This window comes from Herpailurus yagouaroundi, unplaced genomic scaffold (assembly GCF_014898765.1).
Source record: "Herpailurus yagouaroundi ecotype Mexico unplaced genomic scaffold, PumYag 77, whole genome shotgun sequence".
NCBI lineage: Eukaryota > Metazoa > Chordata > Mammalia > Carnivora > Felidae > Herpailurus > Herpailurus yagouaroundi.
Window position 1 is genome coordinate 25,802,267 of NW_024412388.1, and position 18,389 is coordinate 25,820,655.

Below are 18,389 nucleotides of genomic sequence, written 5' to 3' on the forward strand. Positions count from 1 at the left end.
CTCAGAAACTTCTCAGGCCTTACCTACATTTTCTCTTGCACGTCACCTTCAGGTGCAAAAGAAGACTGAGCTAAGTATCTTTAACAATACCCAAGAAAGAGTCTTCTCATCAACAACTTAATAACTTTGTGGTAGTAAGTCCTTCTTCTGGGCCAGCCTCCATCCCCGTGTGGCTGAAGCATCCTTCCCCTTTGACTAGGTTCATCATCAAAAGGTTTGATGAAATAAAATCTTTCTTTATAAAATGCCTCATAGAGGAAATCTGTTTCCATTGTCCCCAGCACTGTGGTCCTAAGCACCTTGACCGAACAACTTAAAAACACGGAGTAAAATTTAAAAAGGAAAAAAAAAACTTTTTATAAATTAGTAAGTGCTATAAACATTAGAATCATATATCCCTAAAATTCATATGTTGAAACCCTAACCCCCCAATGTGATGGAATCTGGATGTGGAGCCTTTATGGGGGTAATTAAGGTTAAATGAGGTCATAAGGGTAGGACTGTAATCCAATGGGATTGGTGTCCTTATAAGAGGAGCAGAAGACAACAGAAAGTCTCTCTCTGGATTCACACAGAAGAAAGGCCATATGAGAAGGAGGCCATCTACAAATGAGGAAGAGGCCTTGCCAGAAACTGAGTTTGCTGGCACCTTGATTGTGAACTTCTAGCATCCAGAACTGTGAGAAAAAAAAGATGTTCCTTGTTAAGTCTGCTATATTTTGTTATGGCAGCCTGGGCAGACTAATAAAGTAAGAATATTCAGAGTCCAAACCCAGTGATTGTAGGGACTCTAAATGTGATTTAGAGCATGAAGTTGGCATTGGCTTTGAGTGCATTTTTAAAGACTGGTAAAGTAGAGCTCTGGTTTTCAGGGCCTTGTGGAGAAGAGGGAACAGGAGATAAAGATCAGGACCCACCAAGGTGGGGACTCTCGTGTGACACCCCTGAATAAAGCTGCACCCTTAGTGTGAGGGTGAGTGAGCAACAAGCATGCCTGCCTTCTCATCTGCCACGACTGCCCTCTGGGCTGGTCTGGAGGCTGATTATTTATCTGAGATCTTGACACTGAGTGGAAAGCACACAGAAAACTTCCCTTGAGACTCCTTCACAGTAAGTCTGCCTTCACATGGGTGTGCAGATTACTTGGGTGGTTTGAAACCTTCACACTAAGAATTTACTATCAAAAGGTTTCTGGTTTGGTAATGCCACTAGGCACTGGGCAGAAGTGAATGTAAGCTGTCTCCGGAAGAAACCACCTTCTCCCCAGGTCTCAGAGAAGTCCCACAAAGTTTATGACTCTAACCACACAGTCAAGAGTTATAGACAGAAAAAATAAGGAAACGTGGTTCTATGGGCAAGAAGTAAGAAACGACAGATAACGGAACCAAACTTAAAAAGATTTCAGATTTGGGATTAACAGATACAGAATATAAAATAAGTATGTGTAACATACTTAAAGAATTAAAGAGGGGTCTAAACATATGAGTAGGGGGCAAAATACTATAAAATATGATCAAGAACACTTAAAAAAAACAAATAGGACCTCATAAAATAAAAAAATGGTGCTATTTGAAACTAAAGCAAATCTTCAGGGAATGAATTCAACAGAGATTAGATGCAGCTTAACAGAGAATTAGTGAAAAGAATGAGAGAAAATGGTAGAAGTTGGGGTGCCTGGGTGGCTCAGTTGATTAGCTATCTGACTTCAGCTTGGGTCATGATCTTGCAGTTCAAGCCCTGTGTCGGGCTCTGTGCTGACAGCTCAGAGCCTGGAGCCTGCTTCATATTCTGTGTCTTCCTCTCTCTCTGCCCCTCCCCTGCTTGTACTCTATCTACTTCTCTCACTCAAAAATACTAAAAAAAATTTTTTTTTAAATTTTTAAAAAATGGTAAAAGTTATAAAACATAGAAGATGGGGTGAGAAAGATTAATATGCTTTGCCAGATTTCAGGAGCAGGATAGAGAGAGCATAAAGGAGAGAAAACAGTTGAAAAGACAATGGCTAAAAATTTTCCCAAATCAATGAAAGATAACAATCCATAGATTCAAGAGCTTAATGAAGTCAAGCAGGATAAATACCAAGATATCCACAACTAGACACTTGATTATGAAACTGCAGAACAATAAAGACAAGGAACAGACCATAAAAGCAGTGAGAAGAATATCATACAAAGGGATGACAATAAGCTTACAGCCACAATGGGAGCTAGAAGATATTGAAATACTTCCATGTGCAGAGAGAATATGATTATCAACCAAGAATCAAATACTTAGTGAATACCAATGTTCTTTCAAGAACAAGGGGAGAGCAGACATTTTAAGACAAACAAGAACTATGAAATTTTGTCATCAACAGGAAAATAAATTCTAAAGCATGGACGTTGGACAGAAAGAAATTCCAAAGAGAAGGACTAGATACACAAGAAGGAATAGTGAACAAAGTGGTAAATGTGCAAGTAAATCTAAATGGACATTAGTTTTATTAAACAAGAATAATCATGACTTGTGAGGAAAAGAAAGGCAACATGAGAATACACACCATAGAGTATGAATTGGGAGGGAGTAATTAAAATCCTCTAAGACCTCTCACTTTACAAGAGGAACATAAAATTACTATTTACATTAGCTTTTATTAAGTGTGCAAATTAATATGTCTTGGGTAACTCTAAAAAATAGAAGTGACAGTATAATTTAAATGGTCTAACTTTTCTAGCTGAAAGATGAATTGTTAGAGTGGATTTTTAAAAATCCAGCTATACAGAAGACACACATAAAGCATAAGGAAGTAAAAAAGTTGAAAACAAGAGAACAGAAAAGATTTGTTAAACGACCCTCCCCCTGACCAAAAACAACAACAGCAGCAACAACAACAACAACAACAACAACAACAACAACAACAACAAAAAGCTTGATGGATAGCGTGGGGGGAAAGTTTTAAAGTAAAAAACATTACTATAGGTAAAGAGAGTAATTATATAACTATTTTTGAAAAAGTTCAATTCATCAGCAAGATATATAATTCTCAACTTGCATGTCCAATAACACAGTCTCAAAATATATAAAGCAGAAACTGACAGAACTTCAAGGAAAAATAGGCAAACTACTATCATAGTGGGAGATTTTAATATGCCTTCTTCTGCAGTTGACTGATCAAGAAGACAAAACCAATGAAGATATAAAAGATATAAGCACAATTAACAGGGTTATGTAACGAAGATATTAGAACACAAAAACTACAAAATACAGTTTATTTTTTAAGCACGCCAAGAATATATGTGAAAAATGACATTTCTGATCCAAAAGCATGTCTCAATAGACTTCAAATGATTCAATTACAATGGTCTCTGACCATGAGCTTTAGAATCACTAACAAAAGGACAGTTAGAAAAATCCTTTACTTGAAAATTAAGAAATATTTCTAAAAAATTCATGGTTAAAAGATAAAAGAATAATAGAGTTGGAAAATATTCTTAACTAAAGTATAATAGAAATACAACATATAAAACCCTGTGGGAATGTAGCCAAAATAGTTCTCAGGGGGAAATGTATAGTCTTAGATGCTTAAATAAGTTTGAAAAATAATGAATTAAGCATCAAAATTAACATGCTAAATACAGGAATAACAGAATAAACCCAAATATAACAGGAGGAAAGAAATTGGTGAAGTAAAAAATAAATACATCAAAAGAAATATTAACGGAACCAAAACTGGTTATTTGCAAAGAATAAAAAATGTGAAACCTCTGGCAATATTGATTTAAAAAGATACAAAATTAGAAATAAAAGAGGGAATAAAATATATATAGTAAGAGATAGTATGCACAACTTTATGACCAATAAGTTTGAAAACTTACTAAAAGGGACTGAAGAAAAAAAATCCCAATAGTCCTTTGGTCATTAAAAGTATTAAATCTATAGTTTGAAATCTTCCAACAAAGGAACACCAAACCCAGATAGTTCTGCTGAAAAGCTCCACAGAACTTCCAGGGCAGAAGTTATTCCAATCTTTGCTAATAACTTCACAGGACAGAAAGAGAGGATACACTTGCCAAATCATTTTATAAGGCTAACAGTATCTTGATGAAAAAAACCTGGCAAGGTTAATATGAAAAACAAAGGCCAATCTCACTAACAAAACAGAAGCAAATTACCAAACAAAATATTAGCAAATCAGGCATTTTTAACAATAATACTAAAAGACCAACTTGAGTTTATCCCAGGAATGCAAGGTTGGTTTAATATTAGACAAATCAACCAATGTCATTCACCACCCTAAGAAAATTAAGGAGCAAATCATGATTGTATCAATAGATATAGAAAGGTGCTTGATAAAACTCTACACTCATTCACAATAAAAGTGCTTAGAAAGCTAGGGTAAGAAAGAAACTAAAAATTAAAAAAAACTTCAGCAAACGTCATACTTAATGATAAAATAAAAACATTCTATTTAACATCAAACAATGACAAGTGTGCCCATCAATCACAATGACTGATATTATACTGCAGGATTGATATTATACATTAGGGCAAGAAAAAGAAAAATAGAAGGTATAAACATTAGAAAGGAAGAAATGAAACCATCATTCTTTGTCCTTTGTAGATATCCCAAATAATTCCCAGATAAATTATTATAAAAGTTGCTATGTTAAAAAAAAAATCAAAGAATAAAAATTAATAGTATTTCTAAACACTAGAAACAACTAGGGATAAAATGAAATTTTAAAAGATATGATTTACAATAGTAACAATAAATAAAGCTACCTAGAGGTAAACAGATTAAAAATTTTTTTGTGTAAAAAAAATTACACAAGTTTATTGACAGCCATTAAAGAAGCCCTACGGAAACAGATGTACCATACTCATGGACTGGAAGACTCAGTATCATAAAGATATCAGTTCTTCTCGAGTTCATCTGTAGTTTTGTCATAATTAAAATACAGATTCAAACAGGTTATTTTGTGGATTTTGGCCAGATACTTGTAAAATTTATGAGGACAAAGGGCATTGCACAGGAAAAAACTAAATGTGAAATAAACATATGAAGAGATGTATACAGCGGTTCAGAAGTACACACACCAACATAGATAAATCTTAGAGACACAATTTTGAGCCAAGTTGATTAAGAATACATACAACATGATTATGTTTATACAAAGTCCAAATGCTTGCTCACTAAACAATGTTTTTTAAGGATACACACTGACATGCAAACTATAAAGAAAAGCAGAGGAATAACAAGTACACAGTCAAGGTACCTGAGGGATAGGGAATGGAATGAGATTGGTAAGGGACATGAATCACTAAGGTAACTCTGGTTTTTGTTAAGTTGGGAGATGACTATGCAGTTGTTGGTTGTATTGATGCTCTTTATATTTTACTCATATTTTACAATTATGCATTTTACTCCTTGATATTTAATAAAAACAGTTTTTAGGAACTGCCTGCAGAGAATCTACCACAAGCAAGTTCTAGGCTTGAAACCCCTTGTAGACCAACTGTTCCCAGCCCGGCCCTGCCCATGGGACACTTCCCATCCTCCCCCGGCAGCCTTACCTTGGCAGGGTTGAGTGCTGTGATGATCCACACACAGTGTGCATTGTTGTCATACTGAATAGGGAAATTGGGGGAGGTGATGATGCCTGAGGGGCCTCGAAGGTGGGCATCACACATGCGGGCTGCAGAGAGGAGATGAAAGGCAAGCATCTTAGTTTAGACTAGATCTAGTTCCCGTCCCCACCTCCTACTTGGAGCCAGAAGAGCCTGAAGTCTATACAGCCCCTCCCCAAATATAACCTGCTTCCTATTTCCTTCCCCAGTTTTCAGCAGGCTCAAAGGAAAGTCACAGTTCCAGGAACATGGGGGTAGGGGCAGGCCCCACGTGTCCTCACCTGCTGCTCTGGAGACAATGATGAGCTTCCATGGTCAGGCTAGGCAAGCCTCCCTAGCCTGACCCTACTGTGATTGCGCAGTTCGTCTCTCCCAAGAGGGTATGGACTAGTACTCCCCATGTTGACTTAAAGCCAGGTAGGCCCCAGGCACCTATGGGCCTGCTAAGCGGCTCACCCCTTGCGCTGCTGACCTGTCTGTGTGTCCCCATTTGCTCTCAGCCTCTTTGAAGTAGAATCTCAGGATGTCCCTGTCAAGGCCACCCCATGAGGTCTCAGAATGTCTGCACCCAAGGACTCTGCCAAGGCCCCCAGTTCAGCCTGGCGCTGGGCACCCAGAGTGATTTCAGTGCTAATCAAGTACTTCCCAACTCCTTCCCCACACTCAGCACATGTCTGAAACAGGCTTTTGACTGGAAGCATAAAGATTCAAGGTGAATTAGAAGAAGTGCTCTACTCAAGTAGATATAAAGTGTTATCAATCACAGCTTAATCTAATTAAGCTCTTTAAAATAGCTTCTAAACTAATTAGATTAAGTAGTGATTGATAACAGTTAAGGTACTACATTGTACCTAGGTGTTTGCCTCCTTTAAAAACGTGTTCTTTGGTTCTGGCCACATCATTCTTCAATGTTAGCGCTCAGCTATTTTAATAAAGAGTTCTATGAGTCTGTTCTGTTGCTGCCCACATGGCAATTTATCCTAATTGTAGGCAAAGTGCCTAACAGTAAAGAAATAGTGGGCAAATTCAACAAGCTTAAGTATATAAAATGAAAGTGGTGTCAAACCTGGTTTCCTCTGATGGGGCAAAATATCCTAGGGCTCCTCTCTGCATGTGGATAACGGCCATGATAAACCTTTCCCAGGAAAGCCTTCCTTCCAGGGCCTGGGACGCAGGTTCCACAGCCCCTGGACATATTTAATCTGCTCATTTCATGCACTCATTCCTGCACTCACTCATTCCAACACTTATTGAGTGCCTATTATAGGCCAGGCAGAGTGTGGGGAGAGAAAAATATCTAGGACACAACTCCTTCTCTCGGAAGGGCCACTGGCAAGTGGAGGAAATAGGTATGAAAACAGCTACAATCAAGTGGAGCGAATGCTGCCAGAGGGTGATCTGTAAGTGGCCATGGTTCAGAATTGCTCCTTCTCTATGAGTTCAGTGCCTTCAGCAAGGATGTTCCTTCTGGTGGCTCACCCTGGTCTTGCACCTGAAGGATCTTCTCTCTCATGAGCTCCGATGGCGGTTGAGTCAAGTTTGAACAAAGCCCTAGGGGAACCCTTTACTCCATTCCCTTCATGTACATCTGACTGTGCCTGTAACTCTGTGCTGGGAAACTCTTAGATTCGCAGACTGTACTCGATACAACTGGGCCTGAAGGCAGCCCACCATGAGGAGGAGAGCACAGGCTGTGGAGTTTACCAGCTTAGCCTTCTGGATTTTAAATCCATTTGCCGGTTGGTTAAGCCTGGTTAGGTTGGAAAGCCTCTCTGATCCTACTTCATCTGTAAAATGGGGCTAGTGATACCACCTCATCAAGGCATGGTGAGGATGAAATTAGATGAGATACTGGATGTGAAGACTCATTCAGATCCTGGGACATCATCAAAATTCAACAAAGGGGACTGTCGGACTCCTGATGCCATGTTCATTCCTTTCTCAAGGCCAAAGATCTTTTTCCTACTTTCCTCGGTTTCTTTACATAGGATTCATTACTATCCAAATTAGAAGAAGACCATCAAAACCAAAACCATGATCCCACCCACCCTTGCAAAGAGGACCTGGGGCTTTAGAACCCTAGCCCTACAGGAAATCCCTACAGATCCACTAGCAAGCACCATTTATACCTCCTCTGGAAAGTCAGTTTTTGTTGCCTCAAAAGCCCTCAGCTTCAGACTCAATTTATCCTGTACTTGTTTCTGAAAATTAGATGTGTTTGCATTCTGTTGAAACATGCTGAAGATCATTAGAGAGAACAGGTCAAAAAGGCATTTACCACTTTAAGGGGCTTGAAGGGCTTAAATATTACAATGTGCAGACAGTTAACACGGGGCACCTGAAGATAGGTTCAGAATAGAGCACTTTTCCCCTCTGCTGTCTGGATAGGGTCAGGGGGTCTGTGGACAGACAGACATCCCCCTGAGCAGCCAGACCCTGGGATCCCACTGACAAATGGGACAGCTCATCGATGCCACCCACACAGGCTGGCAAAATGGTAGGTGTTTGGACAAGGTCTGAATAAATGAATAAACACATGTTTGTGTTTCTCTATCTGCCTTTTCCTATCAAATGTTCTTCTGGATAACTTCTATGAGAGACTTCTCCAGGACGTTTCATGCCTAAGCTATACAGATAGCAACCCAGGGGAGCTTAGGGGAGCTTAGGGAGATACCACCAGGATCCAGAGCCAATTCTGGCACTGAAACAACTAGGCACCAGAAAGGGAGCTACTCCAGATGCTAGTGCCTCTGATCTTCGGTCTTCTCCCCAAATCTTATTCCCACCCTATTCCATGCTGCCTTGCCCCACCTCTCCTGCTACTGACCTTCCTTTCTGCCCTTTCCCCAGGCCTCTCAAACCAGGTTCCCAGCACCAATTCCAAGGCAAACAAACCCTGACTGGTAGCTGCAACATCATTCGAAACCTCCCATCTACCTCCTGCCTTGACTGAAGCCTGTCTCCTTCTCCCCAGGCTGGTGTTTCCCCTGCAGCCCTCTGCAGTGGAGAGCTTTCTCCCACCCCCCAGTATTTCCTTTCGCAAATGTTTGCTGGACCCCCTAAGAAACTCTCCTCTGATCTTCACTGAGATCTCACCCCACAGACACCAACATTTTCTCTTTAGCCATAAGTTCCCCATCCTCTCTTCTGTCCTTATCTAACTTTGATTCCACGGTCCACCATTATGATCATTTTCTTACAGACCCACCAAAGTCTCTTGCTCCTTTTTCCTTTTATCAGCCTGGATGACAGCAATCATGGATGAACTCTCAACCTACATTCTCCAGGCCCTGTCCCCATACAACAGATCTTTGCTAAAGGAAAGGCACATGAATAGGAAGATTGATACCACTATTAATTCATGATTACCCACCCCAAAAATCCTAGATATTGCCCGGTGACTCTGCCATTAGCTCTACACTCTTCTCAAAGACTTAAGCCTTCTACATGCCCCCATACCTCTCACCCTTCCCCTAGCCTCCCCACACTATCAGTTGATGACCTTGCTTTAGCCTCTGTGGATGAAACAGAGGACATCTGGTGGGCATAGCCTCTCTCTCAGCCCCCAAATCTGCACTCTTGTCTGCTTATGTGCTCATCTACTTCTTCCCTTCAGATTTCAACAGAGAGATGGCTCCTTCACCTTTCAGAGGCCAGCCCCTCCTCATGAGATCTGGTGTCCCTGCCCAAGGTCAACCATGTCCATTAGCGTAGCCAGGGCCTGCTGTTCTGGGACTTAGGAGAGTCCACCTGTGAGATCTTAAACTCCATCATTCCATTCTTTCCCCTGTCGCCTCTATATGCAGCAGAGTTACTAGGTTTCAGTGCTCCTGTTGTCCTAACATAGGCCCCTCCAGCCCTCTGGCTCCCTCATTTCTCCCTGCCTACTGATCCGTACCTGGCCCTTCCTTCACTACCCAGTCTGGACCTCAATACTCTTACACCCTCAATAGTCTTATATCTGCCATTGATGAATTCTACCATGTAGATTCATGGTTTCCATGGTAATTGAAACTTCAGTGCAAGTTAGCCCTCTCCCTTATCTGTGTTCTTCTTTGACAATGTCTCACGGAGGCAACTTCAAACATTTGCCACTCAGTTGAGCCACTTAACCCTATGCGTTGGTTTCTGGTCTTTGCTACATTTGACCTCTCTGGAGAATCTGACCCTACAGCTCCTTCTCTCTTTGTGAAACTCACATTTGTTGGCTTCTGTGTTGCCTCTTTGCTCTTCTCTTACCTCTCTGACTGATCCTTCTCAGCCTCCTTCTTGTTCATCAACTCCTCAAAATTAGTTGTCTAAATCTGGGTAAAGAATGTACATTTGCACATTTCCGGAAAATTGTCTGTGAGTTTACAATTAAATCATAATAAAAGTTACTAAAAAGTGGGGGAAGAGGGTGTTCTTCTATGTGGTTCCATCCAGTATACTGACTCCAAAGGATGTCCAGGTGCCATTTTCAAGTAGGATAGAGACTTTGGTGTCAGGATTTGAATCACAGCTCAACCCATTAGCTTTATTACCTTGGGCAAGAAGGTTGACCATTCTAAGCTTGAGCTAAACATAAAATATGGATATTTCCACTTTCTTCACAAATAAATTATGAAAAATGCATACTGCAATGCTTTATACAAGTATAAATGGTGTAATAAATGGGAGCTTTATCATTAATATATATATATATACACACATATGTACGAATATATATATATACACACATATGTACGAATATATATATACATACATATATATATATATATATATATATATATGTATATATACATATATTCTGGCACAGTCAGTACATCACCTAGGGGTAATAACTACAAAGGAGAGGAGAGGAAGGTAGGGGTAGGAGTGGTAGAGGAGAGAGAGGGGAGGGGACAAGAGAAGAGGGGATGAAAACAGAATTCTGAACAACATTAGTGTTTAAGGAGTGGGCCTGAGAAGCTGGTCCAGTGAAGGCCACCAAGAAGGAAGACAGCCACCTGTTAATTTTCATGGCATTTAATTCTGCCGATTTGTGCCATTTTTCCCACATTTCACTCCCATCTTCCACTCCCATCTTCTGAGAATGAGGGAGATGATTCAGAGCATTTTGGTCATTTTCCCTGTGCCATATGGTATGTTAACAGCAAGGCTGCAACTTGTACTTAGGTCTCTGAGTCTTGAGTCAGGTGTTCTGTCCACCAAAAAGGCTTTTTTTTTCTAAACAGATACGCAAGTATGTGTAAATATATATGTATGTACATACATATATATTTGTACAGCAAATAATTGACTTTCCCACACAGGAAAAAAAATAATGTATGGTTTTCTGTCAAGTGTCTACTCTATGGCTCACTAACTGTGTCTCATCTGGGGCTGGTACTCAGTTCCTATTCTCTGTCAACACCGATTTGTAGTCACAAGAAACCAGGCCTCCAGGTCTCCTGGTTGTCAATTTGGTCCTCTTCACTCTATTAGTGGCTTACAAACAGTGTTCCCTAGAGCCTCAGGGTCCCTCTGAGGTAGCCTAGAGGCTGCTCAGAGGGAAGGGGAAGCCCCAAATCCCCTTCCCCTACTTCAATGGAAGAAGCTCCATTTGTATCTGTTTTATTTATTAGGCTTCTGCAAAAGCTTATTTTTAAATATTGGGCTCTGTATGTAAAATAAGTCCTACGAGCTCTATATTTTATGACCCCGCCTCTATCTGGGGCTGAAGAGAATGAGTAGGTTTCACGTTGACCTCGGTGTACTTTGGATGATCAAACTTGTCTAGGAGTCAAATTAGAAACTTCTTCTTCTTTTTTTTTTTTTTTTGGGAACTTATTTCTTTGGTGGGACTGAAAGAAAAGAAAAAGCTGTGAATACCTAATTTCAGATTTCAAAATGAGGGCACAGTCCTATATTGCTCATTCATTTCAATCACCGGTTCATTCAGGTCATCCTTCAACATTTGTTGAGAACCTATTATTTGCCAGGCCCCATGTTTTAGTAGAATTAATTGTGTGGAAAATGAATATTTAAAATCAAATCATATTTTAAATGCATTAGAGGAAAAATAATACCACTGTTATTAGTGGTGAATCCTCTTTAGAATATGATCTTTTTGATAACCTGCTTATTAGTGGAGCTATCCTGGAATTCAAAGAGTTTTGTCCCTTTTTATTCTTAAAGTGGGGTTCACTTAAACTTCAACAAAATATTACAATTATGATAGTAATTCTAACTAATTAAAAACAAGAAATTTTTTTTAAAGGAAAAACTTTCAAAACGGCCAAAATAAGAGGAACCCTTGAATCTGATATCTGTCTCAGCCCTTGGCCTTCAGGAAAGCCGGAGGGGAGGCCATCCAAGTCCAAACCCAGGAGGGTCTGCCTATCTCTTCCTGCTTTCCAATGACCCTGGAGAGAGAAAACAGGAGGGGGTAGTGGCATTCTAACCTGGGCTGAGAATCCCCTCTCCACCACAGTGGGTGCTGGTCACCTTCCATAAAATGGCTTGTTTAAATTTCGCCATCACTAGGGAGAGGAGGTTTTGTTTTCTTAATTCACAAGTGAGGGCCCTGTGGCTAAAAATGATGCAGGAACCTGCCCAGGGCCAGCAAGCTAATGCAGCAGAGTTGTGATCTACATCAAAGTCTGTGTGCCTCCCGAGCTGTGTGATTGCAGGAAGATTGGCCAAGACCGTGAGGGAAGAGGCTTCTAAAAATCTGTGAACCGTAGAGGCTGCGGGTGTGCTCCCAGGCCGGGGGAAGCTGTGTGCAGACAGAACTCAGCCGCTGAAACTAAACTGAAACTAAACACTAGTGTGCACAAGCCTCGCAGGCACACCAGGATCATCTCCCAGGGAGTGCTTTCAAAGCCACCACCTCCTCTAGTCCTCACGGTAATGCCATGGAGTCATGGTCTATAATCCTTGCCTTTTAGCAGAAAGAGAGCGGGGTGGGGGGGGGGCGGGGTGGCAGGGGATTCAGAGAGGAGAGGAAACTAGTTCAAGGACACCCAGCTAAAAAGTGGTGATGGCTGGATTTGAATGCAGTTCTGACTGGCTTTGTTTTCCATGATTTTCCTCCGCTTCCCAGGGGCAGAGTAGGAAATGAGAACGGATGTGTAAAGTTTAGGCAAAAGCTCAGTTAACAGTGTGGTGGAAAATTTAGAGTCCAGTGTGTCAAAATCACTGGAGATGACCTGAGTGGGCCACACAACATGTCTGGAGAAAAAGATAAGTGGACCACTCGACTGTGAACTTCCTTCTGAAACACCAGCCCTTCCCTACCCCGGGCAAAGTCATGTAAACTACCACTGTTACTAAGAGAATAGTCGTTCACCAATGAAAAGGTCTTGGGAGAGATCAGATTCCACTACTGCCTAAAGGCATTGTTATTCTGGCTCCTCAAAAGGAGTTTTGAAAGAACAGATTGGCCAAGGTTCCCTTGGTCCTCAGACTTGATAACTCTATGCCTCTCTATACAGCTGGTTTCTTGGCTCCCTGGAAATGGAGTGTTTGCTATCTGATTATTCATTAATTCAATCATCCATTCAGCATATGTTATGGAACACCTACTATGTGCCAAGCCCTGTTCAAGGCAAGTGAACAAAACAAAAGTCCTTGCCCTATAGAGCTGGTGTTCCAGAGTGAGGATGTTCATTTCCTTGTCAAGCTCTTCTCGATTCATTCGATGTTTCCATATCCACAACTCCATCTGACCACATTAACACAAGATGGGCAGGGTAGGTACCATCATCTACAGTTACAGGTAAGAAAATAAGCTCAGGGAAAATAGATGATTTGCCAAATTGCCCATGGCTAGCTGGTGGCAAAGCTGAGAGTTATACCTAACGATTCTTCTTTGGTTTGCTTTTAAAAATATCTTAGCTAAGTGGAATCGTTGAGATAATATAGCCAAGATCAGTACATTATTAATTGTGGCTCATGGCTGCCTCAAACTTGAGTGAGAATTAATACATTTAAGGCTTATTTCAAGGGGGTTTTCATGACCCTCTTCCAAGATTACTCATCAACACGTGAAAAAAAGGAAGTGGGTCTCAGCTCTACCCCAAGCCCTTTCTCCTGGATCCCTTTCTGTGCATAAATTTCATCCTGGTATATAAGCCTGGAGAGAGGCAAAGCATCTCCTTCTCAAACTAGGAAGGATCCAAAATATAACTTTATGGTGGGCGGTGCACCTCCTTTTCCAAAGGGGCACTCAAAAGTGCAACTGTTGGGGCACCTGGGTGGCTCAGTCGGTTAAGCAGATGACTTTGGCTCAGGTCATGATCTCACCGTGTGTGAGTTTGAGCCCCACATCAGGTGAGCATAAGCCTCACTTCGGGTGAGCTCAAGCCCCATTCTGGGCCCTGTGTTCTCTCTCCCTGTCTCCCTCTCTCTCTCTCTCTGTCCCTCACTCACTTGTGCTCTCTTTCTCTCTTAAAACAAATAAATAAATAAATAATAATAAAAAAAGAGCAACTGTTGGCTTTGTTCACAAACTCCAGAGAGGCTGCTTACTCTTGCGCCAGGAACCCATCTCCAGTCATGTGCACAAACAAAAGAGAGATGCACACAGAGAGTAAAAATTAAAAGCCAGCTAATGTTGTCCTGGGGGATGAGGCCAGGGGCTTCTCTACCACACAGGCAGCTGCTGTCCTGTCCCAGTGAAGGAAAACGTTCAGGATACTATTTTAAGATTTGGGGGATGGGGGCTAGGCCAGGCCAGCCTCAGTCCATGTGATAGCTGAGGATGTGGGTGGCAGGGCGTTTGAGAACACGACGACCATGTGTGTGGGGTTAGAAGATTCCCACGGAGAAGTGTTCTGATATCATGGTCCACATTGCTCCTTCCTCGCTAAGAGCATTCTTCTAGAGTTGATAGGTCTGTTTATTGCTGAGTATGTAGAAAGAAACAAAGGCATTGAGAAGGAGGGTTTGGGGTGTGTATGTGTTATAATGAAGAGATTCGGGGTGGCATCATACAAGGTGACCTCCCTTCCCATCTAGGTATAGCTGTGATGTCTTTGTGCAACGAGTTAGCAACCTGCGACAATGGGTCTTCCCCATTAGACTGTAAGGTCCATGCAGGGCAGGGGCCATGTCTCTCGTCCCCACCTCTGTATCTCCCGATCCTAGTACAGGCCGTGATATGAGAAGATGCTAACTAAATGTAGTAAGTTAATTAGCCAATGAACCCAGAGCCCAAGGCCTGGGGAGCACTGAGTGTGAGGCGGGCCCGTCTGGATGAGAGCCTGGACCTCAGGGACCAGGAGCTGGGCTCCATCCTGCACACGCAGCCCAGCTCCTGGCCAGCCTCCCTTTCCCAGGGTGCCCTCACCTCGGCAAACTGGCCTGTGGTCGCTCCAGGCCGCAAACATGTCGCTCACTTTCATACAGGTGATCCGCTTGGACCCTTGCAGGTCATAGCCCTCGCTGCAGGTGAACTGGACGCTGGATCCTAACCTGGGAGACAAGGCGTGTCTGTGAGCTCAGCCCTGGGCCTGCCGGGCCCACCCAAGTGCTTCCCGTTTCCACAGAGAAGTACCACACCGAACGTGATTTCTCCTCTGGCCTTTAATCTCTACTCCGCTGTTTCATCACTTAAAGTCTCCATTGAAAGGAACATCTGCTCCTTATCGTCTTTTTTTTTTTTTTTTGGACCATTTAATGGTTTTAGGATTGAGTTAAAAGGTGACTTTTGAGCAAAACAGTCATGCTCTAAGATAAGTACCAATTAGGACAGCTAAGAGTGGGTGGATGATACCCATACACGTTAATGAAAATGGAGGATTATGGGAAGATGCCTTGATTATTAGAAACTCTGCAAGATGCACCATCTTGGGCCCCTGGATCTCCAGATTATGGGAGACATAAGCTGCCTGCTATCACATCATTACTGATGAGGGCAGTTCTTGTACCCCAGGGATAGGTGTGCTGGCTAACGCTGGCAGGCTGTGGCCCTTCCCTTCTCCTTAAGGCTACAGGCAGTCTTCCCAGGACTGGCCCAGGAAAGAATGCCAGAGGCCACGGTTCTTCCTCAGAAAGTGTCTGTTCCTGAATCCACACTGTCCTCTGCTTTGTACCTCTAAGAAGATCAGCCCCTGTCTCCCCCACCCCCAAACCAGGCCACCCACCCTTCTTGCAGTCAGAAAGTTCCAGAACAGGTCTTACCTGAAATCCGAGCCTAGTCTTTTGCCCCTTTCAGGTATGCCAGGGTCTGGACACATATTATGCCCTTGGGACACACCAACCTGAGTTACTACAAGGCAAAAAACAGCACAAACAGAGATGGGTAATCACAGGAAGGCACAGCTAGGGCAGTGGCTCAGGGTGGGGGGTGGACACAGAGACAGAATGAGGCCCTGCTCCGTGCGGCTGTGTGGGGCTGTGGGGTCTCCTGGGCTCAGGTTTTACGAGCATGTAAGGTGGGGAGGTGCTTTTGACAAATTCCTTTGCGAGCCAAGTCCAAGTGAAATTCATCAAGAGCATTTGGGATCAGAGGCAGGCACCCCAGACCGGCAACCACCCCGTTCCCTCATCCCACCCCAGCGACCAGAGGTGGACGGCCCTCAGCCCCCGGTGACCTCCTCACCCTGTGCTTCGGATCCAGGGGTGGTGACTCTAGATGGGATGATCACCCCCAACCTCAGCCCCCAATGGAGAAATGACTCAAAGAAAGTTAAATAAAAGGTGGATGTGTGATCAGGAACGGTAAAGAATGTACGAGAAAGCTGCAGTCTGAGGTTTAAAGCAGGGACTTTAGCTCAAAAGTGGATATTTCTGCCAAGAAAGCTCTTCCCATCAGACGCCTTCTCAAGCTGAGTAAGCAATAACCAGAGCACCCCCTGTCCGACGCCACCGGCCAAGGGCACCAGCGGAGATGGCCCCGGCGGTGGCTCTGGCAGATGGTGCGATGCTCTCACACTTGCCAGCACCCGAGTTCTGTTTACACAACCATGTGCAAAGTCATCTCTGCCAAAGGAGAAGCCTGGTCAGGGGCGGCGGATACACACAGTTTTCTCCTGTCTCCAGTGGACAGGGTAGAAACCCTTCAGCCCCTGCTGGCTTACTGTTCTCGAGATGCTCATACTCATGAGGCTGGAACTCTCTCACACCCCTGGATTCCTGGCTTTCGGGATGACCAGGAGCTGGGGCCAGGCACACAGCTTGGCCAGAGGACTTCCGTTCAAGGCCTCGCCAATCCCATGATCCCAACAGCACCCTCAAGACAGAGATGACGGGGGGTCTGCAGCGACATTCTCTGAGTTGGCTCGTGTGCCTCCTACCCACTCAATGCCCCACAATATGAGCAACGGCTCCAGTCCTCACCCACTCACCCACTCACTCATTCCCGCACATGAGTGCACAGCAAGCATTAATTGAGCACCTAGTGTGTACAAGACCCTAATTTAGATACCACAGGAGATGCAACGGTCAGATGTCAGAGATGACCACTGTCCTCAAGGAGCTCCCAGCCAAGTGAAGATGTGAAATAGAAACAAACTGCAGAACCACGATGGGGAAGTGATGAAAGTGGCAGCCACAGGGAGATTGAAAGGGAAGACCCATCTTCTGTTGCTGAAAAGAATGGAAAGCTGCCTAGTAGAGGTGCCATTTAACATGGATCCTCTGAGACAGCAGGATTTGAACACATGGCGACAGAGGAATGGCAGTTCAGACAAACAGAGGAGCATGAAGGGTGAAGCGAGGACATGGAAACAAACGTGAGGGTTGCCCAGTGTGGCCAGAATAGGAGAGAGGGCGTTGAGTGACGTGGAAGGGTGGGGGGTGACGCTTCAGAGGTCAGACTTTTCAGGGGTTAGAGTCTGATCCTAAAAGTGATGGGGAGCCACTGAAGAGTCCTGAGGGGGAAGGGCACAGTAGGATGCTCAGGGGGATGCCGGTTCCTGTGGGACAAGCGGGGGAGTGTTGTGCCTGGCGGTGGGGACTGACGTGAAGGGATGGGAGTGGACGTGGTGAAGAAAGAATAACCAGGGGTCATGGAAGACTAACTCGTGGGGGGAGGGAGCAAGGGATTTCTTCACCTGGGGACCTGTGAAGCCCCATCTTAGACTCACTGAGTTCGGAGCTCATTTCTACAGTTAGAAGGCTGGTGTAGACCCCGTTCAAACCTCCAGGTACCGCAGGGTGTGGCTGGCCAAGGGGACCTGGGGATCTGGACAGACTGTACACAAGCCAGACTCCCGGTGTCTTCCTGGCCGTTTGACATTGAGCTCAGGGCCTCTCGGGCAGCCTCCCCTTCTCCAACATTCCATAGGGCCAGGGTAAAGCCAGCCACTCCCAGCGGGCACTAGCCCTATACCATCCCCTTCCTTGCTAAGCCTCTCCTTCCAAAACTTTCCTGTCCAGGACCCTCCAGGCTGGGATAATAAGATGGAAGTGCGGTCTCCAAACCCAGAGCAAGCTCCTGCTACCCGGAGCCTCGGTGTTCTGCAAACAATAGGAAGGAAGGAGACAACGGGTCCTCTGGGATCCCCAGGGAGGCAGAAAGGCTCTGTTTTAAGAAGATGAGGATGTCAGTCCTGAGCTGCGCGTGTGCTTTATCTAAGCCAGCCTCACCGAGATCCACCCGGTACTGAGGACTTGTCAGCTAAGCATTTGCCTTCCTCAGGCTTGGCCCACTCACCCCTGCCCACAGACCACACCCATCCCAAAGTCCCCGGCGCCCACCACATGGGAACCGTGCCCAGCCGGTAGCACATTAACACGGTACAGCAGTTTCCTGCCCTATCACTCGGTACTCAAACCACCCAGGGAGCAGACAGAGCAAAGGCTTTGGGATGGGG

General features: G+C 43.9%; 1 protein-coding gene across 1 annotated transcript in view; it reads right to left on the minus strand.

Moving 5' to 3' along the window:
- The window catches only part of CSMD2 (CUB and Sushi multiple domains 2), a 553,689-nt gene that overhangs the window by 291,802 nt on the left and 243,498 nt on the right, over positions 1 to 18,389 (minus strand). The window contains exons 8-10 of the mRNA XM_040455784.1: positions 15,754 to 15,841; positions 14,921 to 15,045; positions 5,554 to 5,675 (exon numbers count right to left, since the gene is read on the minus strand). Coding sequence (XP_040311718.1) covers positions 5,554 to 5,675; positions 14,921 to 15,045; positions 15,754 to 15,841 — 335 coding nt within the window. The remainder of the gene's footprint in view (positions 1 to 5,553; positions 5,676 to 14,920; positions 15,046 to 15,753; positions 15,842 to 18,389) is intronic.